Genomic DNA, 27,508 nt, shown 5'->3' on the forward strand with positions numbered 1-27,508 from the left:
TTAGGGAGTATGGAGTGTTTAGAAAAATCTTGTGAAGGGGAAGCAGTTTGAATGAAGAGAAGTAACTAACCCTTTTGAGATGTATGTCACAACATTTTAAGGTGAGGAAACAGCAAGAGCAGAGGCCATAAGGAGTGAATAGTATTTGTGTATTATTTAAACAAATTGAAGGCCAGAGTGACTGGAACAAAATCAGCAAGAAAGAGAGTAAGGCTTGGGAATGTCAAGAGAACTTTTCAATATTCAGCTCATATAAGGCCCTGTAAGCTATGCTAAGAAATTTGGATTAAACCTTATTCAGTAAGAGCAGAGTGTTTAATAGAGAAGTGGTATGATATAACTTACAGCGTTGTTTGTTTGTTTTGCTTATTTGTTTATTTTGTTTTTGAAACAGGCAGGGTCTCTGTTATACAGGCTGGAGTGCAGTGGCTTATGGCAGCTACATACTCCTGGCTAATGTGATCCTCCCACTTCCCTCCTGAGTAGTTGGGACCACAGGCACATGCCACCATGCCCAGCTATTTTTTTTTTTTTGGGTAGAGATAGGGTCTTGCTATGTTGTCCAGGCTGGTCTTGAGCTCCTGGGCTCAAGCAGCCCTTCTGACTTGGCCTCCCAAAGTGCAGGAATGATAGGCATGAGCCACTGGGGTTGTCTTTTCACTCTGTTGGTTTTGTCCTTTGATGCACAGAAGGTTGTTATTGTTGTTGTTTTTTCCTTTTTCCTTTATCTTTTTAAAAATAGACATGGAGTCTCACTATGTTGCCCAGGCTGGGCTCAAATTCCTGAGCTCAAGCAATCTTCCTGCTTTAGCCTCCCGCAGTGTTGGGATTACAGGTGTAAGCCGGTTTACCTGGCCCAGAAATTTTGATGTAGTCCAGTTTATCTATTTTTTTTCTGTTATTGCCTGTGCTTTTGGTATTACATCCTAGAAATCATTGCCAAATTCAGGGTCATGAAGCTTTTCCTTATGTTTTCTTTTAGGAGTTTTATTGTTATAACTCCTACATTTAGGTCTTTGATCCATTTTGAGGTAATTTTGTATATAATGTAAGTGCCTTAGTCTCTGTATGCTGCTATAAAAAATACCTGAGACTGGGTAATTTATAAATAATAGCAATTTATTTCTCACAGTTTTAGAGGCTTAGAAGTCCAAGATTAAGACACTGGCAGGTTTTAGTGTGTGATGAGGGCTGGGTCTCTGCTTCTAAGATGGCACTTTGAGCACTGTGTCTTCACGTGGTAGAAGCCGAAAGGGCAGAAGAGGCTTAAACATTGTGTGATGACTGTTCTTTAAAGGCCTTAATTCCATTCACTAGGGAGGAGCCGTTATGACCTAATGACGTCAGAAAGGCCTCATCTCTTAATACTATTGCATTGGAGATTAGGTTTCTGCAAGAATTTTGGAGGGGAATACAGATATTCAAACCATAGCAACAAGTATCCAATTTCTTTTTTCTTTTTTGTGAGATAGAATCTTGCTCTGTTGCCCAGGCTGGAGTGCAGTGGTGCCATCTTGGCTCACTGCAACCTTTACCTCCCAGGTTCAAGCGATTCTCCTACCTCAGCCTCCTGAGTAGCTGGGATTACAGGTGACCACCACCATGCCCAGCTAATTTTTGTATTTTTAGTAGAGACGGGGTTTCACCATGTTGGCCAGGCTGGTCTCGAACTCCTGACCTCGTGATCTGCCCGCCTCAGCCTCCCAAAGTGTTGGGATTACAGGTGTGAGCCACTGCGCCTGGCTCAATTTTATTCTTTTGTATGTTGATATCCAGCTTTCCCAATACCATGACTTACATTCTTAGAAATATGAATTGTGATAGGATCAGTATACAGGGCAAGAATGAGAGCAGATAAATCAGTGAAGATATTACTGAAGTATTCTATAAAAGAGGGAGTGGTGACTTAGAATGATGTGGTAGCAATGATGATGGAGAGAAGTAAACATATATGTGATGTATTTAATAGTTAAGGCAGTAGAACTTGCTTTTATGAATGGGATTTGGAGGTGAGAAAATGACAAAATCCAAGATTATTTCTTGAGTTTGAGTGGACTTTGGTGCTATTTATTTATTGTGGTGGAACAAACTGAGGTAGTGATGGGGAAGAGGTATTATTGGCAGTGAGTAGGTAGAATCAAGAGCTCTGCTTTGGAAATGTTGGATTTGAAATGCTCTATTGGGTATCCAAGTTAAGATTTTAGTTGGACAGTTGGCTCTGTGAGTCTGAAATATAGGAGACTAAGGATAGTGTTAGAGATATAAACACAGGAATTAGTACTATGTAGGTGGGATTAAAAGTCATAGAACTGGATGAAATAATTTAGAGGGAGGAAAGAACACACAGCTGAGCTCTTGGACATTACAAGATTTGTAGGTAGTGCAGCGGAGGATGTAGCAAAGGGGACAGTGAAGAAAAAGCCGCTAGATAGGAGGAAAACCAAGAAAGTGCTATATATTATTGCAGAAGTTAAGAGAAGAACATGTTTTAAGAACCTTAAGAACCTTTTTTCAGTTATCTTGCTATTTATATATAGTCCTATAACTTTCCATACGAGATTGTGAACTCTTTGTGGACAGTGTTATGCATGTTTGTATTCCTTACAGTTAGCAGCTTAAAAGTGACTGGCAGAAGTGGATATTCAAAGAGTTTCTTTTCCTTATAGGTGCTGCTGGGTCCCCAGCAATGATCAGGCACTGTTCTATGCTTTGGTTATGTAAAGAAAAATTATAAATGGTTGGTGCATTGTCAAATGGAAGACAGATTTGTAAATACATAATTGAAAATGTGTTATACAGAAAGTTTCAAAATAACAAGTACTAAAAAAGAGGCTTATGCACTTTGGTAGGGGATTACTTCTATGGAGAGAAAGCAGGTGTGGGATCAGGAAAGGTTTTGTAGTGAACCTTTACTTTGGTTTAGCTTTGAAGGTAGGTTAGATGGAATATGAAGTGAGGTCATTCCCGGGACAGTAGGAACAGTGGCAAAGGAGTGTATAGTAATAGGGTGTAATGTTTGGGAAAGTAGTTCCTGGCCTGGAGTTCTTAGAGTATAAAATTTTAACAACAATGAGACTGATTTATAAGCCATGCAAAGTAGTCTCTTTTGTAGATCATGGGAAGCTGGCTGATGACTGATACCTTGTTAATGATACAGTGATGATCAGATCTTCATTTTAGAAAGATGACCCCAGTGAAGAATGGGCAAGAATAGTAAGACTCATGGAAAGAAGTTGGATTGGAAGCTATTATAATAATCAAAGACATGATCCTGAGTGCCAGTGAGTTTCCAGTGAAGGGCACTGGAAAATATTACAAAGATAAACAACTTTTGGCCAGGCGTAGTGGCTCACACCTATAATTCCAGCACATTGGGAGGCTGAGGCGGGTGGATCACGAGGTCTGGAGATCTAGACCGTCCTGGCTAGATCTAGATGGTGAAACCCTGTCTCTACTAAAAATACAAAAAATTAGCCAGGTGTGGTGGCGGGCTTCTGTAGTCCCAGTTACTCGGAGGCTGAGGCAGGAGAATCGCTTGAACCAGGGAGGCGGAGGTTGCAGTGAGCTGAGATCATGCTACTGCCCTCCAGCCTGGGTAACGGAGCGAGACTCTGTCTCACCAAAAAAAAAAAAAAAAAAAAAAAAAGAGAAAAATAACTATTAAAGTTATTGCAGAGGTAGAATGGGCAGTACTCAGTCTATTAGATCTGTAGGATGCTGAAGAAGGAAGATACGACTGATATTTCTAGCTTCAGTAACTGGATAAATAATGGATATCTTAACGGGGCAGAGAATGAAAGAATGAATGATCTCTGGATAAGGGACTATTTTGATAAATTACGGTACACTCCATCCACATGAGCCACTTGAAGCTGTTCTGATTACATACTGGTATACGGTTAAGTAAAATATACAAGTAGTATAGTATGACTTCTTAAATATTTAAAAATATTTTTACAAAACACACGAACATGTACATTTGTATATATATGCGCACATAAATACTGTATGTGTTTCATACATATGAACATAAATACTGTGTATGTTTCTATAAGTTTAGATAAATGTAAGGACAGGAACATAAACTACTGATGGTGGTGATGTATTCCGAAAAGTGAACAGGAAAGAGGGTTGGGAGCTTTCACTTGTTGTTTCATTATTAAAGTGTTGCATGGTTTTTAAATGCTACATAACCAGAAAAATGAATGAAACATCAAGACAGAAAATTATCCGTCTACCTATCTGAGTGTATGTGTCAGTAAATGGACATCTTGAAAACTACATAATAGAAAGGGATGTTTTGGTTCTCTTGAAAATGGAACACACAAGATTTTTTCTTGGCCGGTCGTGGTGGCTCACGCCTGTAATCCCAGCACTTTTGTAGGCCAAGGCGGGTGGATCATGAGGTCAGGAGATCGAGAACATCCTGGCCAACAAAGTGAAATCCCGTCTCTACTAAAAATCCAAAAATTACCTGGGCGTGGTGGCGCATGCCTGTAATCCCAGTTACTCAGGAGGTTGAGGCAGGAGAATCGCTTGAACCAGGGAGCCAGAGGTTGCAGTGAGATGAGATAGCGCCACTGCACTCTAGCCTGGTGACAGAGTGAGACTCCATCTCAAGGAAAAAAAAAATTTTTTTCTCTTGATAACTTTGTTCATACTGTTATCTGAAGTATCTTTCTCTCTTTGTTGCTTTTGCCCTTTGTTTAAGGCTCATCTTCGTGCTCTAATTTTCTATTGGAGCTTTTTTTCATCTTTAGTAGATTATTGTGATCTTTGCTTCTGTAGAGATATGATAGCAAACGTATTTTTATGTTCTAATTTTATTTGTATTGCTTAGTTTATAACAAATTCCCACAAATTTTGCAGCTTGAAACAATTTTATGTTTACTATCCTACAGTTTCTATGGGTCAGCAGTCTAGACTCAGCTGGATCTTCTGCTTAGGGTTTTACAAGTCTACAATAAAGGTGTTGGTCAAACTGCATTTCTTTCTGGAGCTTGGGGTCACAAATTTCTTGGCAGAATTCAGTTCCATGCTGTTGTGGGACTGAGTTTCCCATTTTCTTGTTTACTGTCACTGTGAGGATGCTCTCAGATCCTACAGGCTGTCCATACTTCCCTGTCTCATGGCCTTGTCACACATAGCCACTTACTTCTTCTTCAAGGGTGGCAGGAGAATCTCTGCAGTGTGCTAGGGCAGAGCTTTATTACATAAGTACCAGAGTGATTATCCCATCACCATTGGCATGTAAAGTAACCTAATTAAGGAATGATTATCCCATAATCTTTACCATATTCTGTTTGCTAGAAGGAAGTGCCAGATTTTGCCCAGGTTGAACTCAGGGGGTTGGGATCATATAAAGCCACGACTCACTGGAGGTCACATTAGGGTATGTCTACCATAGCACTTATATTAATATGAATTTCAAGCTGGAAAGGACTCCAGTGTATTCTCTTTTTACCCAACTAAAATATAATGAAAGGTCATCTTTGCTGCTTAGCCTAGTCTATAATGTAATAGGTGTTGAACAGATGTTTGACAGTGTTTTTAAAAGGCAGAGGCACAAAAATGTTAAAAGATCAGAATTAGCACTCAAAAGATTTATTGTTATAATGTGTATGAAATGATGAAACGTTTATTTTTAGGGCATTGGCTATGAAACAGCATAAATTAAAGCTGAGAATATTACAAAGGAAATATTGACAAGATTTGTTGATTGATTAGGGGCCTGGAGGATGGTGGTAGAGAAGAGGAAAGAGACTAGAGTAACTTTGAGGTTACTTGTTTGGGGACTAGTAGGATAGTGTGCCATTGACTAATCAATTCAATTAATGTTTGAAAGTACAAGGCAAAGGCAATATATTGATGTTAAATTCACAATGTGGTTTTAGGTCTCTAGAGGGAAACTAAGAACCCAAACTAGTATTTCACATCTGTACTCTTGAAAGCCCTTGCTTTCTCTATCTGTAGAATCAGAGGAAGTTATTCATTAGTGGGTTTTAAAATTACACTAGGGATTGTTTTTGTCTGTAATGCCTAAATGAGTACTGTTTAATAGCATTTGAAAAGAAATACCCTGATGATGTCATCCCAAAATCACAGATAAGGTATTGCACTAACTTCTAAAGTAGCTGGAAGACAGTTTGGGGATAGAAGAGAGAGTCTGACAGAGCTGGATTCAAATTATGATAGTGTATGTGAGCCTAATAGAGATCGAAACAAAGTGATAGAATGGCAGAAAGCTTCTTTATTTTCTTTAAGGATTTTCTGTTTTCCTTTCTTTTGATTGTTGATTGTTGTAAAGCTTCAAAGAACAGAGAAATATAAGGAGGAGGACTTAAGCCTCACTCGCTAGCCCAGACATGTGCTTTTTCTGTAAAAGGCCAGATAGTTCTTTAGGCCTTGCAGTACACATGGTCTTTTTCACAACTGGTCAACTCAGTGTAGTATGGTGATTTGAAAACAGCCATGGATAACACTTAAACAAATGGGCCTAGTTGTGCTCCTATAGAATGTACTAACCAAAAACTGTTGGCAGGCTAGATTTGATACACATACCTTAATTTGCTGACCCCTGTTCTAGATTATTGGCAATTAAAATAAAGTATATTTTCTTTTATATGTTCCCCAAGCTCATATTATTCATAATATTCCTCAGGTTTATTTTTCCTCTTAGCGTATATTGTGGACATCATTTTGTCAATTTGGAACAATCTACTTTTATTGTATGATTGTATATTTTGATTATTTAAGATTCTCACTTTCATAGTGTTGTAGTGAAATTCATTGATTCTCAAGGAATATTTTCCACATGTTTTTCTGCACTGTGGGAACGTGTTCATATAGCACATTATTAAGAGTGCTGGCAGGGTGCGGTGGGTCACGCCTGTAATTCCAGCACCCTGGACGGCCAAGGCAGGTGGATCATTTTAGGTCAGGAATTCAAGACCAGCCTGGCCAACATGGTGAAACCCTGTCTCTACTAAAAATACAAAAATTAGCTGGGGGTGGTGGCTCATGTACCTGTAATCCCAGCTACTTGGGAGGCTGAGACATGAGAATCACTTGTACCCAGGAAGCGGAGGTTGCAGTGAGTCGAGATCCTGTCACTGCACTCTAGCCTGGGCAACAGAGTGAGACTCTATCTCCAAAAAAAAAAAAAAAAAAAAAAAAAAAAGTGTGATCATTGCTGTGGATCCATGTTTCTGTTTGTTTTTTTTGTTTGTTTGTTTTTTGAGACAGAGTCTTACTTTGTCGCCCTGGCTGCAGTGCAGTGATAACATCACAGTTCACTGCAGCCTCCACCTCCTGGGCTCAGGTGATTCTCCTGCCTTGGCCTCTTGAGTAGCTGAGACTACAGGTATGCACCACCATGCTCAGCTAATTTTTTTTTAATTTTATTTTTAATTTTTTTTGTAGAGAAGAGGTCTCTTTATTTTACCCAGGCTGGTCTCAAGCTCCTGGGCTCAAGCAGTCTTAATTCTAAGTGCTGGGATTATAGGCATGAGCCACTGTACCTGGCCTTATTTATATTTTAAATAAAAACATTGCTACAAAGTGAGGCAAGTGCCCTGTGGAATGGGAGTAAGTTCATGTCATTGTTGATGACTGCTGGGTGTAACTTTTGTAGGTGGGCATTTTCTAGTGGCACTTTTTAGCCACTTTTGTTATATAAATTTAAAAAATAATCCTTACAGGCCATGTATGTTCATGCCCATAATTTCAGCACTTTGGGAGGCTAAGGCAGTAGGATCCCTTGAGCTCAGGAGTTTGAGACCAATGTAGACAACATAGTGAGACCCTGTCTCTATAACACCAAAATAACTTGCAGGATACGATGGCACATGTAAGTAGTCCCAGGTACTCAGCAGACTGAGGTAGGCAGATCACTTGAGCTTGGGAGGTTGAGGTTTCTGTGAGCCATAATTGCACCACTGCACTTCAGCCTGGGTGACAGAGCGAGACCTTGTCCCTAATAATAATAATAATAATAATAATAATAATAATTCTATCCCTGTACACTCTATCTTCCCGACTCCTATTAAAGAAGGAAGTTTAGAAGACCTATGCATAACAAACATGTTCCAGATTACATAAAGTGAATCATTCTGTTGATATGTTTATAAGTAAATGGTGTTATAAAAGCATTAATCAGCATGGGTCATTTGTTTATACATCCAAGACATTTTATTAAAAGATTTAGAACTCTGTAGGCATTATCAGTGTTCCATATGAGTCCCTTTATATAGAGGTAGCACTGAAGGTAGCCATTTCTTAATCTCTTAACTTCTAATACCATAGTTTTATTTTTTTAATTTTTATCTTTATACAAGGCAGTTCATACATTTTATATTTTTGTGTGTTTTTGCTCAATATTGTTAGTGAAATTCATATTGTTATGCATAATACTAATTCTTTTTGTTCCTACTTAGGATTTTACTTTATGAAAGTCCAACATTTTAAAAATTAGCTATATTTTTAATGGACATTTGGGTAGTTGCTAATGTTTGGCTATTGTAAATAATTGCCATGAACATTTTAATTAATATATTTTGTGATTCTAAGAGTCCATGTTACTTCACATCTTTGATATAACTTGGTAATGCCAGCCTTTTAAACATATAGCCATTCTGGTGGAGTATAGTATATTTTATAGTTTTAATTTTTATTTCCTTGATTACTAGTATTGCTGAACAACTTTTCGTAATCTTATTCACCATTTGGAAATCTTCTTTTGTGAAGTGCTTGTGTTCTTTTCCCATTTTAAAAATTGTGATCATTTTCTTTTATTTGTAAGAGGCTTTTTAATATTTTTAAGATATCAGTTTCTCATTAGTTGTAATTATTCCAAATATATTCTCCCTCTCTGAAGTTTGGTTTTTAATTCTCTTAGTGGTGGCTTTCATAAACACAAGTCTTTAAATTTTGATGTGGTTCATTTTGTCACTATTTTTCTTATGTTTTGTATATTTTTGTTTGATGCAGTAAGTCTTTACATTGACCCAGCCAGGAAGATGCTCTCTTACGTAATCTTCTAGAAACTTTTTAAACTTCCTGAAATCTTTAGGTCTTCTCTAGGATTCGTTTGGAATTGGTTTGTTTGTATGGTTTGAGGTAGAAGTCAAGGTTAATTTGTCCATATGAGCATCAGTTGATCTAAGACCAGTTTTTGGAAAAGACCATCTTACTTTTAAGTCTTTTAATATCATTATTATGATTTTCATCTCTGTTCCCCTCTTCAAGAATGTCTCACGTATTCTTGTTTGTTTACATTTTCTATGGCTTTTAGAATTAAATTTGAACTCAACAGATTATGCAGAGAGACCTACTAGGATTTTGATTGGACTGTATCTATAAATAGCTTTGTGGAGAATTGATATCTTTATAATACAGGCCTTTCCCTTTCATGAACATAGTATACTTTTTTCTTTAAGTTTTTTTTTTTAACTTCTTTTACCATTCTTTCTGTTTGACATGCAGAATTCTAGCACATTTTTCTTTCCTTTTCCTACATATTTTGATGGTTTTGAATGCTTTTCAAATAGTATTTAAAAATCGTTTTTACTTTGTTAGTAACCTATAAAAAGAATCTAGTTGATTTTTGTGTATTTGCCTTAAACCCAATGACCTTTCTAAATTCAATTATTAATTTTAATTGTTTACATATTTGTTTTGGATTTTTTCAGTATTTCAAATAACTTTTAACTTTATCTTCTAAAGTGTATTTTTATTTTCTATTTAATTTCTGTTCTTATCCTTAGTTTACTTTCAGTGTTCACTGGCTGTTCTTTTTCTAATTTCTTCAGTTCAATACTTGCATAATTTATTTTGACTTTTTTTTTCTTCTTTAGTGTTTTTATTAAGTATATCAGTTTCCCTCTAAGCATTGGTTTAAGGTTTATCTAAATCCACAGATTTTGGCACATTGTTTTTACTACGTTTTACTGCAAACATTTCCTAATTTCCATTATGATATATTCTTTTATGTGTGAGTTTTTTTCAGAGTTGCATTCTTTAGTTTTTAGACATGGAATGATATTACTTAATGACTGCTATGTTAATAATATTATCACAACTTAGCCTTAAAGAAACATACATTTATTATCTCAATTTTTTTTGGTCAGGAATCTAGGCATGGCTTAGTTGGGCCTCTCCTTCAGGTTCACTTACAAGGCTGCAGTTAAGGTGTTGGCCAGAGTTGCAGTTTTATTTGAGGTTTGACTAGGAAAGGATCTGCTTCCATGATCATGTGACTGTTGGCAGAATTCAGTTCATTCTGAGTCGTTAGACTGAGAATCTGAATTCCTTGTGAGCTGTTGTCTGGGGCTCTACTCAGCTCCTTGCCGTGGAGGCCTCTACACAGGGCAGCTCATAACATGGCAGGTTTCTTTAGCTTAGCCATTAAGGGAGAGTGTCAATAGAGTCTGCTAGCAAGATGCAAGTTACCGTCTTGTTTAATGTAATTATTGAAGTGTTATTCCTTCATTGTTGCCATATTTTCTTGCTTAGAGGCAAGTCCCATCTCCTTCCTACACTGTAAAGGAGAAGATTACATAATGCTGTGGATAACAGGAGGTTAGGAAAATTGGTGGTCAGCTTAGAGCTTCTTGCAGAGTGATCTATATCGTGTTATTTCTAGTTTAATTGAAGTATATCAAAGAACATACTCAGTATGATTTTATCACTTGAAATTCGCTATAAATTGCTTTATGACCCCACATTTTGCCTATTTTTTGTATATATTCCATGTTTACCTGAAAATAATATTTATTATTCTCTTACTGGGTATAATGTTCTCAATATGTCAGTCAGGTCAGGTTAAAAAGTATTCTATAACTTTTTATATTCTATATCTGGTAGTAGGCCGTATTCTTAGGAGCATACAAATTTAGAATCTCAAAATACTAAATTTCTGTGTGTGTAGTTCATTTATCCTCTTATTAATTTAACAGGTTTATCTTGTTATTTCTGTTTGCTTCTTATACTAATACAAGTTTATTATCTTTCTTTTAGCTTTTAAAAATTGTTCATGTTTTCTGAAACTATGCTTTTCAATCTTTGTTCAACCTTATATTGAAATCGTGTCACTTACAAGCATCATATACTTAAAAAAATTGATTTGACAATAATTTTACTACTAAATGTTTACTTTCTATGTATTTCTGATACGTTTAGGTTAAAATTTATCATCTTATTATTTATGTCCTTTATATTTGCTCCATATCTTGTGTTTCTTTTTTTTCCCCCCTTCTTTTGAGCTAAGTATTTGTTCCTTAATTTTTTCCCCATTAACTTGATGGTTGTATATTATTTTAAATACCTTTAGTGGTTACCCAGAGATTCTAGTATGAATATTATAATTAACATCTTACATAAACTGATTCTTTTGCCAATCTATGTATGATACAAGAAACTTACAATAGTAATTCATTTGGTTTCTCTTGCCTTGTATGCTGTGGTTATATATTTTAGATTGCAGTATTTTTTAATTCTAGAAGTTACATAATTATTGCAAATATTCAGTATTCTTTTAGATTTACCCACGTTTGTCATTTTCATTGCTCCAATTGTTTTCCTTGACTTGTATCAATCTTACATTATTTTTCATCTTTATGAAGAATGTTGGTTGGCTGGTGACAAATTCTCCCTATTTTATTTGTCATGGAATGTTCTTATTTTGCTTTTGGTGATGAGGAAAAGTTTTCCTCTAACCTCTTAGGTTTGTTGTTTGGGGATCTGTGAATTAAACAGACAAACACAGATTAGCAAGAAAAAAGACCTATTTTTAGTCATAAATAAGTATATCAGAATTCGGCCGGCTGCTTTGGCTCACGCCTGTAATCTCAGCACTTTGGGAGGCCAAGGCGAGTGGGGTCACCTGAGGTCAGGAGTTCAAGACCACCCTGGCTAACATGGTGAACCCTCGTCTCTACTAAAAATACAAAAATTAGCCGGGCATGATGACGGGTGCCTGTAATCTTAGCTACTTGGGAGGCTGAGGCGGGAGAGTCGCTTGAACCCAGGAGGCGGAGGTTGCGGTGAGCCGAGATCATGCTATTATACTCCAGCCTGGGCGACAGAGCAAAACTTCATCTCAAAAAAAAAAAAAAAAAAGAATTCACAGAAAAATGTGACTCAAGGAAGGGGTTAGAATTTGGGTTATATACATACCATTTTAATAGGGTAAAAGTGAGGTCATGAAGGACACATTTGGGGAAGCTAATGATTTTGCGCACAGTAAGTAGGCCCTTAGGAGAATAGTTAAGTGATATTACAGTTTTGCAACAACGTCTATTTAGATAATTTCTTATCCTGGTACTAACTTCTCGTCTTTACTGATAATAGTCAATCTTCCTTGGTTGCAAAACTCCCTGGGAAGGGATTGATGAAAGCTGAATTCTTTTGGGAGCTTCTCTGTTTAGGCAGATAAAGGAAGTTCAGAAAAAGACTCTTTTTTTTCCGACAGTGGTATATTCTGGACCCTTTAAATCTCATTATTGAAGGATACTTTTTGAGGATAGAATTCTTTTCTCCCTTCCCTTCCCTTCCCTTCCTCCTTCCCTTCCTCCTTCCCTTCCTCCTTCCCTTCCTCCTTCCCTTCCTCCTTCCCTTCCTCCTTCCCTTCCTCCTTCCCTTCCTCCTTCCCTTCCTCCTTCCCTTCCTCCTTCCCTTCCTCCTTCCCTTCCTCCTTCCCTTCCTCCTTCCCTTCCTCCTTCCCTTCCTCCTTCCCTTCCTCCTTTCCCTCCCTTTCCCTCCCTTTCCCTCCCTTTCCTCCCTTTCTTTCCTTTCTCTTTCTCTCTTTCTCTTTCTCTCTTTCTCTTTCTCTCTTTCTCTTTCTCTTTCTTTTTCTCTTTCTCTTTCTCTTTTTCTTTTTCTTTTTCTTTCTTTCGTCGGAGTCTTGCTCTGTCGCCCAGGCTGCAGTGCGATGACGCGATCTCGGCTCACTGCAAGCTTCGCCACCCAAGTTCAAGCCATTCTTCCACCTCAGCCTCCCTAGTATCTGGGATTACAGGCACCTGCCATCATGCCTGGCTAATTTTTGTATTTTTAGTAGAGACAGGGTTTCACTACGTTAGCTAGGCTGATCTTGAAGAGGATAGAATTCTTAGGTGGTTGGTTTTTTTGTTTTGAGACAGGATCTCTCTCTGTTGCTCAGGCTGGAGTGCTGTGGTGGGATCATAGCTAGCTATAACTTGAAACTCATTGACTCAAGTGATCCTTCTGCCTCAGGCTCCTGAGTAGCTGGGACCATAGGCATGTACCACCATGCTGAGCTAATTAAAAAAAACTTTTTTGGTAGAGATGGAATCTCACTACATTGCCAAGGCTGGTCTTGAACTACTGGCCTCATGTGATCCTCTCGCCTGGGCCTCCCAAAGTGCTGGGATTATAGGTGTGAGCCACTGGCCTGGCCTTTTAGGTAGTATTTTTGTTTAGTATTTTAAATAGGTCATTGCATTCTTCTCTGGCTTCCATTAGGCTTATTGTTGCTCTTTTGAAGGCCTCTCCCCCTGTCTGCTATTAAGAGTTTTTTTCTTTGATAGTTTTACTCTTACTGCCTAAGCGGGGTATCCTTGAAAACCCTGCTTGGGTTTTGTAGCACTCCATCAACATATCGCTCAGTGTTTTTTTCCCAATTTTGAAAAATCTTGGCCATTATCTCTTCAAATATGGCTTCTTTCTAATTATGTGTCTACTCTTTCTTACACTATAGATACACTTATATTAGATCCTTTTACCATGTCCTGTATGTCTGTTATTTACTTTGTTCAATTTTCAGTAAGTTTTCTTACTATGTTTCAGTCTTGTTGTCATTGACCTATCTTTCAGTTAATTTTTCCTTTTTTGGCTGAGCTTAATAACCCAGTAAATCTATTTTTATATTTATTTATTTTTTCAGTACGTTTACAGTTTTCATTCTTTATTGGAATTCTCTATTACACAATGAGTTCTAAACATATTAACTACATTCATTTCAATGTCCAGATGTGAACCAGTTTCTATTTAGTTTTCATTTGTATGATATTGTCTCTTGTGCCTGTTAATTGGTGACTGAATGCTGAAAATTGTATTTTAAAATTGCAAGGGTAAATTTAAGCCTCTATGATATTATCTTCCTTTAGAAAGGACTTCCTTTTGGTTTCTGATTAGCAGTTAGACTAATAGCTGATTGTATTAATTTAGGGTCTGAGCTGACTCAAGGGTTGGGTTTTTTTTTTTTTTTTAAAGTTCTTGTGAGAGTTTGGCCTATTTTGCCTTCTCCTAGTGTGCAGCCCTTTTGAGGTCCTCTGAAAACCTGGGGTTTTACCATGGCCCTCCTGCATTGCTATTTCTGATTTTTTTCTCCCCGCCCTGAAAGCTTTGCTTAGCTTTTTGGCTGCCAGTTAACCTAAATACCAATCACCAGATGTTCTCTGAAGGTCTGTTTCAGTGTTTTGAGGCCTGATCTATTTCTTGCTTTCTGGGGTATGCCTGATACCTGTTGTAACTCTTGGGTAGTCTACCAAGACTCCCCCACGTTGACAGACTGCGAACCTCAGTTTTTTTCTGTTTATCTTTGTGAGACTAGTGACAGGTCTGTGTAGCTCCTCTGTTCTCACTTGGGAATAGCAAATGCTTTAATGTAAAAAGTCAAACTGATTGTCTTTTGTGTGCTTTCTTCTCTGTGATCTTCCCTGGTTAATTTTGGCTGCCTTGGTAACTTTCCAGTGCATTTTAAAAGATTAAAACACAACTTTAATCTAGTATTTTTAGTTGCTTTTGTTACATGGCTAGTCTGATAGAAGCCAATCTGCTATTGCCAGAAGGGTAAGCTTTTGCTGTTGTTACATTCCTCAATTATTTAGTGTGAAATAATGGTACCTCATTGTGTATGATGTCAAAAGAAGAAAGTAAGGATTCCTTCCTCTCCACAGTAAGCAGTGAATAATCATTTATGTTGTGTGTGAATACATATATTTATTTGATAACATTCATTTTTTACAGATTGCTTAGCCAGACAATGAAAGATCATCTAGTAAGAGTAGCAAATGAAGCTGAATTTATCCTGAGCAGGCAGAGAGCAGAAGATATTCACAGACATGCGGAATTTGAGGTAGGTTACACATGTGGTTGGTGTGTGGAAATTACCGTTTTTTAATGATAATCATGGCAAATTGTCCCGGTAAAATGGCAGGTCCAAAGAAACATAGTATACGTCATCAAAAAATTAAAATCTAGGTTTATTGGAGAGTCATGGGGGTTCTTGGAGATAGTACGTGTCTCTTTAGCCTCTGGTCTCAGTTGCAGTTGAGCTACCAGAGAAGCTTGATCAGAGAAGCTTCTTGTTTGGCTGATCTAATGTTAATAATCAGAGGTGAGTCTTGACTCTGATGGTTTTCCTATAAAGAAAACTGGTGAAGGAGTTCTCCCTTTCTGGGCAAAACAGAGCTAGTTAGCCAGAAATGAAAATCTCTATGGCAAAGGTAAGATCATCCAGGTTTCTCGAGAGGAACTGAACACACAGGTGTGAAATTTCTCTGTCTTTAGGGTTTGGAGCATAATATTATTGTAGCTGAGGAAATGAGGGAGCATACACCTTTCTCCTTGGATTATCATAGGAGAGGACTAAGTGATAAACCCATCCCGGGACCATTGCTTATCTCAGTAGTTGTGCCTGAACATGTATAAGAAATATAAATTTCTACAGGAAATTAATGGTTTTGTAGCTATAAAAATGACCCAAATTCACCTAAGGTAAACTAGAAAATTTGACAAGTAGTACATTTGCTATAGAATTGGAAAAATATTTAAAAGCACTGTATAGCTTCTAACATATCAAGAACAGATAAACTCATATGTTGCTGACATTTTTCTGGTACATTAGAAAAGATGAAAAATCTTCCAAGTGAATTTTACACAATCAGCAAATCTGAAAATTATTCTAGAAAAATAAAACTCTAGAAGACCAATTTCGCTTAAGAATATAAGTACAATATTTAAACTATAACTTTAAATAACATAATTCATCAATATAAAGAATGAATTATATAGTATGGTGACTGAAAACTTTTACTGGAATTATAAAATGTTTATTTTGGGATATCTACCTGCAAAATAAATTACATCAACAAATTAAAAATAGAAAAAACATGAAGATATCAGTAAAGGTAGAAAAAAAGCATATGATGATTTTTAGCTGCCAGCCCTATTAAAACTCAGAGAAAAAGATTTATATAAGGAAACATACAAATATGGTAAAGACTATTAAATATTTTAAATGATTAAAGTCATCTCTTTTAAAATCAGGAAAAATGAGTGATACTTACTATCAGTGTTGTTAACATATTTTTTGATGTTCTTGCAAGTGTAAGATATAGCTAATATAAATACTATTAAAGAAAGAAATAAGAGTAGTTTCAAATTTCTAATGCTGTGGTCTAGGAAAATCTAATTCCTGTGTCCTGAGGTGTACCTGGATCTTGAACGTTTTTCTACCAGAGTTAATAAAAGAATTTGGTGAGATTATTAGATATGAGAGAGTTATGCAAAAAATTAATAGCTTTTCTTTGAAAGTCAGTAACCAGCTAAGAATGGACATCAGAAATACAGTGTGTTCATAGATATGACAAAAACAATGTTTTGGGCCAAATTCTGCAAGAAAAGTACACATGCTCTTTGGAATGAAGCTACAAAATTTTATTAAAGCAAATAAGATAAAATATAAACTGTCACTCATGTCTGTTGTGAAGAGACCACCAAACAGGCTTTGTGTGAGCAACAAGGCTATTTATTTCACCTGGGTGCAGACGGACTGAGTCCAAAAAGAGAGACAGGGAGGGAGATAGGGGTGGGGCCGTTTTATAGGATTTGGGTAGATAAAGGAAAATTACAGTCAAAGGGGAGTTGTTCCCTGGCGGGCAGGAGTGGGGGTTGCAAGGTGCTCAGTAGGGGAGCTTGTTTGAGCCAGGATGAGCCAGGAAAAGGAATTTCACAAGGTGATGTCATCATTTAAGGCGAGGACCGACCATTTTCACTTCTTTTGTGGTGGAATGTCATCAGTTAAGGCAGGAACAGGCCATTTTCACTTCTTTTGTGATTCTTCAGTTACTTCAGGCCATCTGGGCGTATATACCTATATATACGTGCAGGTCACAGGGGATGCGATTGCTCAGCTTGGGCTCAGAGGCCTGACATTCCTGGCTTCTTATATTAATAAGAAAAATAACATAAAATAGTATTGAAGTGTTGGGGCAGCAAAGAAAATTTTTTTTTGGGGGGTGGCGTGGAGAGATAATGGGCGATGTTTCTCAGGGCTTCTTCAAGTGGGATTAGGAGTGGCATGGGAACCTAGAGTGGGAGAGATTAAGCTGAAGGAAGATTTTTGTGGTAAGGGGTGATATTTTGGGGTTGTTAGAAGAAATATTTGTCATATAGAATGATTGGTGATGGCATGGATACAGTTTTGGATGAATTGAGAAACTAAATGGAAGATACAAGGTCCGAATAAAAGAAGTAGAAAAATAGGTATTAAAGGACTAAGAATTGGGAGGACCCAGGACATCCAATTAGAGAGTCCCCAGGAGGGTTCAGCATAATTACTTGTTTGGTAGGCAGGTTTTTGGGCTCTATCCTTGAGTTTTTTTATGTTGTCACGCACCAGGCCAGATTGATTTAGGTGAAAACAACACTCTTCATTTAAGAATATACAGAGTCCTCCTTTTTCAGCAGTGAGTAAGTCAAGGCCTTGGTGGTTTTGGAGGACACCTGCAGCTAAAGAGTCAACTTGGGCCTGGAGGACTGATAAAGTTTGTGATATGTCTGTAATGCTAGCAGAGAAGTCATTAGAAAGGCTACGGAAGGTTGTGATAGAGGTTGAAATGCCTGCTCTTCCAGCACCGAGAGCAACAGTGAAGGCAGAAAGTCCTAAATCGACAAGCAAGGGAATTAGTGGAATAACTCTTTTTTGTTGTGTCGGTGTCATGAGGGGAACAGGGAGCTCTTTGGTCCCATTTGCAAATTGAATTTTGGGAGTAAGGAAACCTAGTGTGCATGTGCCTGTCCAATTAGCAGGTAGACACATGTAGGTGGAGGATCCACAGAGGAAGAAGAGACCTTGTGCGAGGCAAAACTGGAGATGCAAAGTAAAAAGATGAAAAGGAGTGCTGAAAGGGGGAGTCTTGTACCCAGACTCCTAGGGATCCAGCTAGGGCGGCAACTGTCAGAGGTTGTAATGGGGACTGATGAGGTAACTGTAGAGGGGAAGGTTCGATTTTCATGGTGTATGAGAAAATGTTGAGTATCTATGAGCAACCTTTCACTGTTATTTTCGGGACTGGGTATAAGTAAACAAGAAGCGGACCTTGGAGGAGAGTCTGAAGGGCAAGGGGAAGGTAGCCAAGTATGGAGTGAAATACAGGGTAAGTGTCTTCCTAAGCAATAATTACTGCTAATGTTTTTAAGTTTGCCAGTATTGACAGAGGGCTTGTCTGTAATATGGAGTTGGAAGGCTCCAATTGTTTCAGTGATGTATGTAGTTGGGCATTGGATATGAAGAGTAAAGGAACATCGAGAAGGTGAAAGGTTACCTAGGGGAATTCCAGTGGGTTTTTGCCAAGAGATGCATAAAGCAGTGGCCACAGGAATAGTAGTTTGTGTTGTGAGAGGTCCAAATATGGGGGGAGTAGAGTTGATATAAGGAGAAAGAGGTTGAGGGATAGTGAGAGAGGTTGGAGAAGAGAGTAAAAAGAGAGGCCGCTTACCCAATTTAAAATTGGTGAGATGTTCCTTGGGGTGGTTGGTCTGAGGGATTGTGGGTTAAGGTGGGGGGATATGAGAGGAAGACGCAAAGGAGGCTTTGGGTTGGGAAGAAGGGCAGCAATGAGATATGGCTGTACTCCAAGAATAGTCAGGGAAGCAGATAATTTGGTTAAAATATCTTGGCCTAATAAGGGGACTGGGCAGGTGGGGATAACTGAAAAAGAGTGCTTAAAAGAATGTTGTCCAAGTTGGCACCAGAGTGGGGAGTTTTAAGGGGTTTTGAAGCTTGGCAATACCCACAACAGTTATTGGGGCAAGGGAAACAGATCCTTGAAAAGAAGGTAATGTGGGGTGTGTAGCCCCCGTATCAATTAAACAGAAGATGGACTTACTCTCCACTGTGAGAGTTACCCAAAGCTTGGTGTCCGTGGTGGTCCAGGGGGCTTCCGAGGCGATCAGGCAGTGTCAATCTTCAGTCGCTGTGCCTAGCAGATCTGGGAAGGAGTCAGTTAGAGAGCCTTGGGCTAGAGCTTTAGGGGCTCTAGGAGTGACTGCCAGGTGAGCTGGGCAGTCTGATTTCCAGTGGGTCCCTGCACATATGGGACGGCTTGGGAGGAATCCTGGAGTGTGGGCATTCCTTGGCCCAGTGGCCAGATTTCTGGCACTTGAAGCAAGATCCTGATGGAGGAAGTCTTGTAGGAATGCTTGACTGCTGTGGCTTAGGCGTATGCGGCTTAGGCATTTTGAAGTTCTTGTACACTGGAAGTGTGACTGGGTTTTGACTCACAGCAGAGGCAAGTAATTGTAACTCAGAAATGCGTTGCCATCTGGTACACCTTGAAGGCGAGGTTGGTGAATTCCTGTTGTGGTGTTTGAGGGCCAGAAATTCTAAGTTTTGAAGTTTTTTTCCTAATGTCAGGAGTGGATTGGGTGATAAAATGCATATTAAGAATAAGGCGACCTTCTGGGTCTAGGGCGGTAAAGCGTTTAAGGGTTGCTGCTAAGCAGGCCATGAACTGGGCTGGGTTTTCGTCTTTACCTTGGTTAGTTTCTTTAAGCTTGTCATAATTAACAGCTTTGTAAGCTGCCTTTTTAAGCCCTTTAACTAGGCAAGAAATCATGTAATCTCGCCTAGCTATTCCTGGGGAATCTTCCTGACAGTTCCACTGGGGATCCTCTCAGGGAACTGCTCTAATGCCTTCCTGGAGGTCTGGCTCGTGAAGCTGGCAGTTATCATAATGACATTGGGCTAGAGAAAAAACTCTTTCCAGTTCATCTCAGGAGAGGGTGGAAGTCAGGATGACATTTACGTCACTCCAGGTTAAATTGTAGGACAGAGTTAGATATTGGAATTCTGGTATATATTTAGTGAAGTCTAACGAGAAAGAGCCTAAACACTGACTGATCTGAGAGAGGTCTGATAGAGAAAAAGGTACATGTACCCTGACTATGCCTTCAACTCCAGCCACTTCTCTAAGAGGAAATTGTTGGGCAGGTGGGGAAGAGCTAGTCATGGAACTAAGCTGTAAGCCAGACTGGGTGTGAGGAGGGGAGGTGATAGAAGGATTATAGGGTGGAGGAGCGGAGGCTGAGGAAGAATTGGGACTTAGCTCAGCCTGGGGAGGAGGGGAGAGGTCAGATGGGTCTGTAGGAAAGGAAGACTGGAAAGACTCAGCGATGCTTGGGGTTGGGACTGAGGGGACAGGCGGGAGGGAAAGAAAGAGGATTTGGGAGGAGTCACATTGGGAACAGAGATTTGGGAGGGAACGAAGTGTGAAAAATGCCTGGATATAAGGCATCTCAGACCATTTGCCCATTTTTTGACAAAAATTATTTAGGTTTTGTAGTATGGAAAAATTGAAAGTGCTGTTCTCTGGCTATTTGGAAGCACTGTCGAGTTTGTATTGGGGTCAAGCGGTGTTGCAGAAGAAAATAAGACGTTTAGATTTTAGGTCAGGTGAGAGTTGAAGAGGTAAAAGCTCTTGAGAACACAGGCTAAGGGAGAAGAAGGAATGGAGGGGTGGAAGATTGCTCATAGTGAAGGAGGCAAGTTTAAAGAGAAGGGTAGAGACACGGTGAGAAGGGGTGGGAGGTGCTTGCCCCCCAGGAAAGTGGAGAAGGTGTAGAGACATGGAGAGAAGGGATCGGTGGCTTCTTGCCCCCCAGAAAAGCGGAGAAGGGGTGGAGACACCGAGAGAAAGGGTTGGGGGGTTCTTGCCCTCCAGAAAAGTGAAGAAAGGGTAGAGACACAGAGAGAAGGGATTGGGGGGTTCTTGCCCCCCAGAAAAGCAGAGAAGAGGTAGAGACAGGGAGAGAAGGGGTTGGGGGGTTCTTGCCCCCCAGAAAAGCCGTACTTGCCACTAAGGGTGAAGGACCAAGGCAGGCGTCCCTGCGTGATTAAACACCAAGGAAAGACTGTCTTCCCGAGTCCGTGACTGGGTCCAGATAAAATGCCCAGAGTTTTGGGTCCACGGATAAAATGTGTCTCCTTTGTCTCTATCAGAAAAGGAAGGAACTGAAATTAAGAGAAGGGAGAGATTGAAGTATGGCGCCAAGATTGAAAGGAGAAAGAGGTTGAGGGATAGTCAGAGAGGTTGGAGAAGAGAGTAAAAAGAGAGGCTCCTTACCTGATTTAAAATTGGTGAGATGTTCCTTGGGCTGGTTGGTCTGAGGACCAGAGTTCATAGGTGGATCTTTCTCATGGAGCAAAGAACAGGAGGACAGGGGATTGATCTCCCAAGGGAGGTCCCCCGATCCGAGGCACGGCACCAAATGTCACTCGCGTCCATGTGAAGAGACCACCAAACAGGCTTTGTGTGAGCAACAAGGCTGTTTATTTCACCTGGGTGCAGGCGGGCTGAGTACGAAAAGGGAGTCAGGGAAGGGAGATAGGGGTGGGACCGTTTTATAAGATTTGGATAGGTAAAGGAAAATTACAGTCAAAGAGGGGTTATTCTCTGAGCAGGAGTGGGGGTTGCAAGGTACTCAGTGGGGGAGGTTTTTTGAGCCAGGACGAGCCAGGATGAGCCAGGAAAAGGAATTTCACAAGGTAATGTCATCACTTAAGGCAAGGACTGGCCATTTTCACTTCTTTTGTGGTGGAATGTCATCAGTTAAGTCAAGGACTGGCCATTTTCACTTCTTTTGTGGTGGAATGTCATCAGTTAAGGCAGGAACAGGCCATTTTCACTTCTTTTGTGATTCTTCAGTTACTTCAGGCCATCTGGGCCTATACGTGCAGATCACAGGGGATGCGATGGCTCAGCTTGGGCTCAAAGGCCTGACATAAACTAATTCCATGCTGGATAGTCTGTCTTGGGGTCTTGAGGTGTGTATGTGTGTACGTATGTATGTGTCTGTGTGTGTGAGAGAGAAAGAGAGAGACAGAGACAGAGAGAATCAGTCTTTTGTTTTGAAATAATTTGAGGCTTTCAGGAAAGTTGTAAGAATAAAGCAGGAACTCCTATTCACTGTTCTCCCAGATCTCATGATTGTTAAATTTTTGCTATGTTTATTCTCTTTCTCTTTATGCTTTGTTTTTCTGAATTTGAAAGTAAGTTAAAGTCAGGATTCCCTTCTACCTCAAAATACTTGAGTGGAAATTTCCTAAGCACATTCTCTGTCTTAATCTGGTACGGTTATCAAAATCAGAAGATTAACATTGGCAGGATGCTGTTACTTAATATGCCAACATTACTTGTATTTTTCCAGTTTTCTAACTGGAAAAAAGACTCCATACTGTCTTTTATAGTCAAAGATAGAAAATTTTACATCACAAAAATGTTCGTTTTTCTCAAGTTAATGTGCAAACTCAATATATCCATTAGTAAAGCACTCCATTAAAATAACAGTAGAGTTGATTTGGCATTTAAATATTCTTTATAACAAATTTAAGACATGCAAATTTTATATTTGGATATTTAAATATTCGGTTAATGTGAAAAAATAAATGCTTTAATATAGTCCTACAATTTGTGAAAAAGTGATGAGATTGTACTTGCCTCTCCAGAAATTAAAACACCACTATAAAGGCAGCATATATTAAAAATCCTCCAGATGAAATAAGCAATAGGGAGGTAGATGACATGGTAAATACTTTAGAAACATATTCGGAAAACTGTAAAAGTAGAACTTGGGCATATGTGTGAATTTGGTAACCAAAATATAGGATATTTAGAAAGTAGAAATATAAAAGTAGATATCTGTTACTACTTAAAACATTAAGTGGAGGAAAGACACCATGAACAACTTGGAAAAACATAATGCTTATGACTGATAAATGATTAATATATTCACTGTACTAATAATTCCTATGAGTTATTATATATGAATTATTATATATGAATATGTATATATTCAGGAAAGTTGTAAGAATAAAGTAAAAGTAAAGAATAAAGAATATATCCTGAATATAATATATGAATAAGAAATTCACAAAAGAACCTAAAAGTGACTAGTAAACATGAGAAGGATACTCACACAAATATTCAAGAAAATGCAAATTTGAGAAATTATTATCTATCAATTTTCCAGTTTTCGACTGAGAGAAAGTAAATAGGATGATAACGTACTGTTGAAGAGAGTAAAGGAGATGAAATGGGCAATGCTATTCTTTTGTATTGCTAATGGAAAGTACATTTTTAGTCTTATGGGAAAGGAATATGGTCCGAGTAATCCAATTTTTGTGAATGTATCTGTTAGGAATAAAAATAATAGTATTTAAAGATAGGTATACATGGCTATTTATTGCAGTATTGTATAAAATTTAGCAAAATAAAAATAATTATGGAAAAAACAAGGAAGTGTTTCTTTAAAGGAAAATTATTTTCTGAAAGAATGGAAGGTTAATAAATTATGAAAAAATTAAGAAGTTGATGGCTTCAGTTTTTAAACATGAGTTTTGACATAGAATTCCACCCAGCCATTTATTTCTTTTTCTTTTAGTTACATCTTTTCAGTGTAATTATGTCATTGATTTTTTTATTAATTCTTTTTTTTGTAATATTTGTGGGTACATTGTAGGTGTATTTATGTAGTACATGAGATATTTTGGTACAGGAACGCAGTGCATAATAATCACATCATGGAATATTGGGTATCCATCTCTTCAAGTACTTATCCTTTGGGTTACAAACAATCCAGATACACCATTTTAGTTGCTTTAAAATGCACAATTAAATTATTATTGACTATTGTCTCCTGTTTTGCTATCAAATATTAGATCTTATTCATTCGTTCTATTTTTTCTATACCTATTGATCATCGTCACCTCCCCGTGACACCCTCACTACCCTTCCTAGCCTCTGGTAACCATCCTTCTACTATCTCTCTGAGTTCAACTATTTTAATCTCAGAGTTCAGTTGTTCAGAGTTCAATTGAAAAAATTTAATTGTTTTGATTTTTAGATCCCACAAATAAATGAGAACATGCGACGTTTGTCTTTCTGTGCATAGCTTATTTCACTTAACATAATGATCTCCATTTTCATCCATGTTGTTGAAAATGAAAGAATCTCATTCCTTTTTATGGCCGAATAATACTCCATTGTGTGTAAGTACCACATTTTCTTTATCCATTCATCTTTTGCTGGACATATAGGTTGCTTCTAAATCTTAGCCATTGTAAACAGTGCTGCAACAAACCTGAGAGTACAGATACCTCTTCAATATATTGATTTTCTTTCTTTTGGATATATACATAGCAGTGGGATTGCTGGATCATATATTAGCTCTATTTTAGATTTCTGAGGGACCTCCAGACTGTTCGTATAGTGATTTTTACTAATTTACCCTCCACCAATAGTGTATGTGGGTTCCTTTTTCTCCACATCCTTGACAGCATTTGTAATTACCTGACTTTTGGATACAAGCCATTTTAACTCAAGTGAGGTGATATCTCATGGTACTTTTGATTTGCATTTCTCTGATGATCAATGATATTGAGCACCTTTTGTTTTGTTTTGTTTTGTTTTGTTTTTTGAGATACAGTCTTGCTCTGTTGCCCATGCTGAAGTACATTGACATGATCTTGGCTCACTGCAACCTCCACTGCCCTGCTTCGGGCGATTCTCATGGCTCAGCCACACGAGTAGCTGGGATTACAGGCTTGTGCTACCACACCCGGCTAATTTTTGTATTTTTAGTAGACATGGGGTTTCGCTGTGTTGGTCAGGCTGGTCTTGAACTCCAGGCCTTAAGTGATCTGTCTTCATCAGTCTCCCAAAGTGCTGGGATTACAGGTGTGAGTCTCAGTGCTCAGCCCTTGAACACCTTTTCTTTCTTTCTTTTTTTTCTTTTTTTCTTTGAGACAGAGCCTCACTCTGTCACCCAGGCTGGAGTGTAGTGATGTGATTTTTGACTTACTGCAACCTCCACCTCCCTGGTTCAAGGGATTCTCATGGCTTAGCCTCCTTAGTAGCTGGAATTAAAGGCCTGTGCCATCATGCCTAGCTAAGTTTTGTTTTTTTAGTAGAGATGGGATTTTGCTATGTTGGCCAGGCTGATCTCAAACTCCTGACCTTGAGTGATCTGCCCGCTTCGGCCTCCCAAAGTTCTGGGATTACAGACATGAGCCACTGCACCCGGCCTGAGCACCTTTTCATGTGCCTGTTTGCCATTTGTATGTCTTTTGTTGAGAAATGTCTATTCAAATATTTTGCCCATTTTAAAATTAGATTATTATTTTTTCCTATAGAGTTGTTTGGGTTCCTTACATATTCTGCTTATTAATCTCTTGTCAGATGGGTAGTTTTGCAAATATTTTCTTCCATTCTATGGGTTGTCTCTTCACTTTGTTGACTGTTTCTTTTGCTGTGTGGTGGCTTTTTAACTTGATATGATCCCATTTATTCATTTTTGCTTTGGTTGCTTGTGACTATGGGGTATTACTGAAGAAATTTTTGCCCAGACCAATGTCCTGGAGAGTTTCCTCAGTTTTTTTTTTGGAGTAGTTTCACAGTTTGAAGTCTTAGATTTAAGTCTTCAATCCATTTTGAGTTGATTTTTACATACGGTGTGAGGTGTAGGGATCAAGGTTCATTCTTCTGCATATGGATAACTAGTTTTCCCAGTGCCATTTATTGAAGACAGTGTCTTTTCCCCGATGTTTGTCCTTGGCACCTTTGTTGAAAATTCATTTCCTGTAGCTATGTGGATTTGTTTCCGGGTCCTCTTTTTGTTCCATTGGCTTATGTGTCTGTTTGATTCTAATACCATTCTCTTTTGGTTACTATAACTCAGTAATATAATTTGAAGTCAGATAATCTTCTTTTTGCTCAGGATAGCTTTGGCTATTTTGAGTCTTGATTCCACATAAATTTTAGGATTTTTTTTTTATTTCTTTTTTTTTTTTTTTTTTTTTTTTTGAGACGGAGTCTCGCTGTGTCTCCCAGGCTGGAGTGCAGTGGCCTGATCTCGGCTCACTGCAAGCTCCACCTCCCGGGTTCACGCCATTCTCCCGCCTCAGCCTCCCAAGTAGCTGAGACTACAGGCGCCTGCCACCACGCCTGGCTAGTTTTTTGTATTTTTAGTAGAGACGGGGTTTCACCATGTTAGCCAGGATAGTCTCGATCTCCTGACCTCGTGATCCACCCGCCTCGGCCTCCCAAAGTGCTGGGATTACAGGCTTGAGCCACCGCGCCCAGCCTTTTTTTTATTTCTTTGAAGAATGTCATTAGCATTTTGATAGAAATTGCATTGAATCTGTAGATTGCTTTGTGTAATATGAGTATTTTAACAGTATTGATTTGCCAATCCATAAACATAGAATATCCTTCCATTTTTTAATATTCTCTTCAATTTCTCTTATCAGTGATTTATTGTTTTTATTATAGAGATCTTTCACTACTTTCGTTAAATTTATTTCTAGGTATTTAATTTTATATGTTTCTGTTGTAAATGGGTTACTTTTTTGAATTCATGTTCAGATTGTTCACTGTTGGCACATAGATATGATACTGATATTGACTGATTGCTTGAGATGGGATCTCACTCTGTCACCCAGGCTGGGATACAGTGACACAGTCATGGCTCACTGTACCTTAAACTTCTTGGCTCAATCAGTCTGCCCACCTTCTGAGTAGCTGGCACTACAGGCATGTGCCACCAGGTCTGGCTAATTTTTGTATTTTTTGTAGAGGCAGGGTTTTACCATGTTGCCCAGCTGGTCTCTAACTCCTGGGCTCAAATAGTCCATCTCCTTATCTTCACAAAGTACTGGGATTACAGACATGAGCCATCATGCCCGGCCACTACTCATTTTTGTATGTTGGTTTTTGTATACTGCAACTTTACTGAATTTTTTTTTATCAGTTCTAATAGTTTTTTGGTGGGAGGTTTTTCTAAAAATAAGATAATATCGTCTGCAAATAAAGATAATTTGACTTACTCCTTTCCAATTTAAATGCTCTTTATCTCCTTCTCTTGTTGGATTACTCTAGCTAAGGCTTCCAGTACTATGTTGAATAATAGTGGTGAAAGTAGGCGTTCTTGTCATGTTTCAGATCTTGGAGGAAAGGCTTTCAGTTTTCTCCATTCAGTATGATACTGGTTGTGGGTCTGTCATATATGGCTTATTATGTTAAGGCATATTCCATCTGTATCAGGTTTTTTTTGAGGGTTTTTATCATGAAGGGATGTTGTACTTTATGTGATACTTTTTCAGCATCAATTGAAATGATCATTTTTTTATCCTTCATTCTGTTGATACCATGTATCATATTGATTGATTTACATATATTGAACCATCCTTGCATCCCTAGTATAAATC

The 27,508-nt window shown here is 38.4% G+C and overlaps 1 protein-coding gene across 6 annotated transcripts in view; it reads left to right on the forward strand.

Annotated features, from left to right (window-relative positions):
- Positions 1 to 27,508, forward strand: part of LOC105463467 (LPS responsive beige-like anchor protein) — a 770,029-nt gene that overhangs the window by 263,558 nt on the left and 478,963 nt on the right. For all 6 annotated transcript variants that reach the window (XM_011710554.3, XM_071092575.1, XM_011710553.3 and 3 more), the window contains one exon: positions 14,989 to 15,097. In XM_011710554.3, coding sequence (XP_011708856.2) covers positions 14,989 to 15,097 — 109 coding nt within the window. The remainder of the gene's footprint in view (positions 1 to 14,988; positions 15,098 to 27,508) is intronic.

Source organism: Macaca nemestrina, chromosome 3 (assembly GCF_043159975.1).
Source record: "Macaca nemestrina isolate mMacNem1 chromosome 3, mMacNem.hap1, whole genome shotgun sequence".
Lineage (NCBI taxonomy): Eukaryota > Metazoa > Chordata > Mammalia > Primates > Cercopithecidae > Macaca > Macaca nemestrina.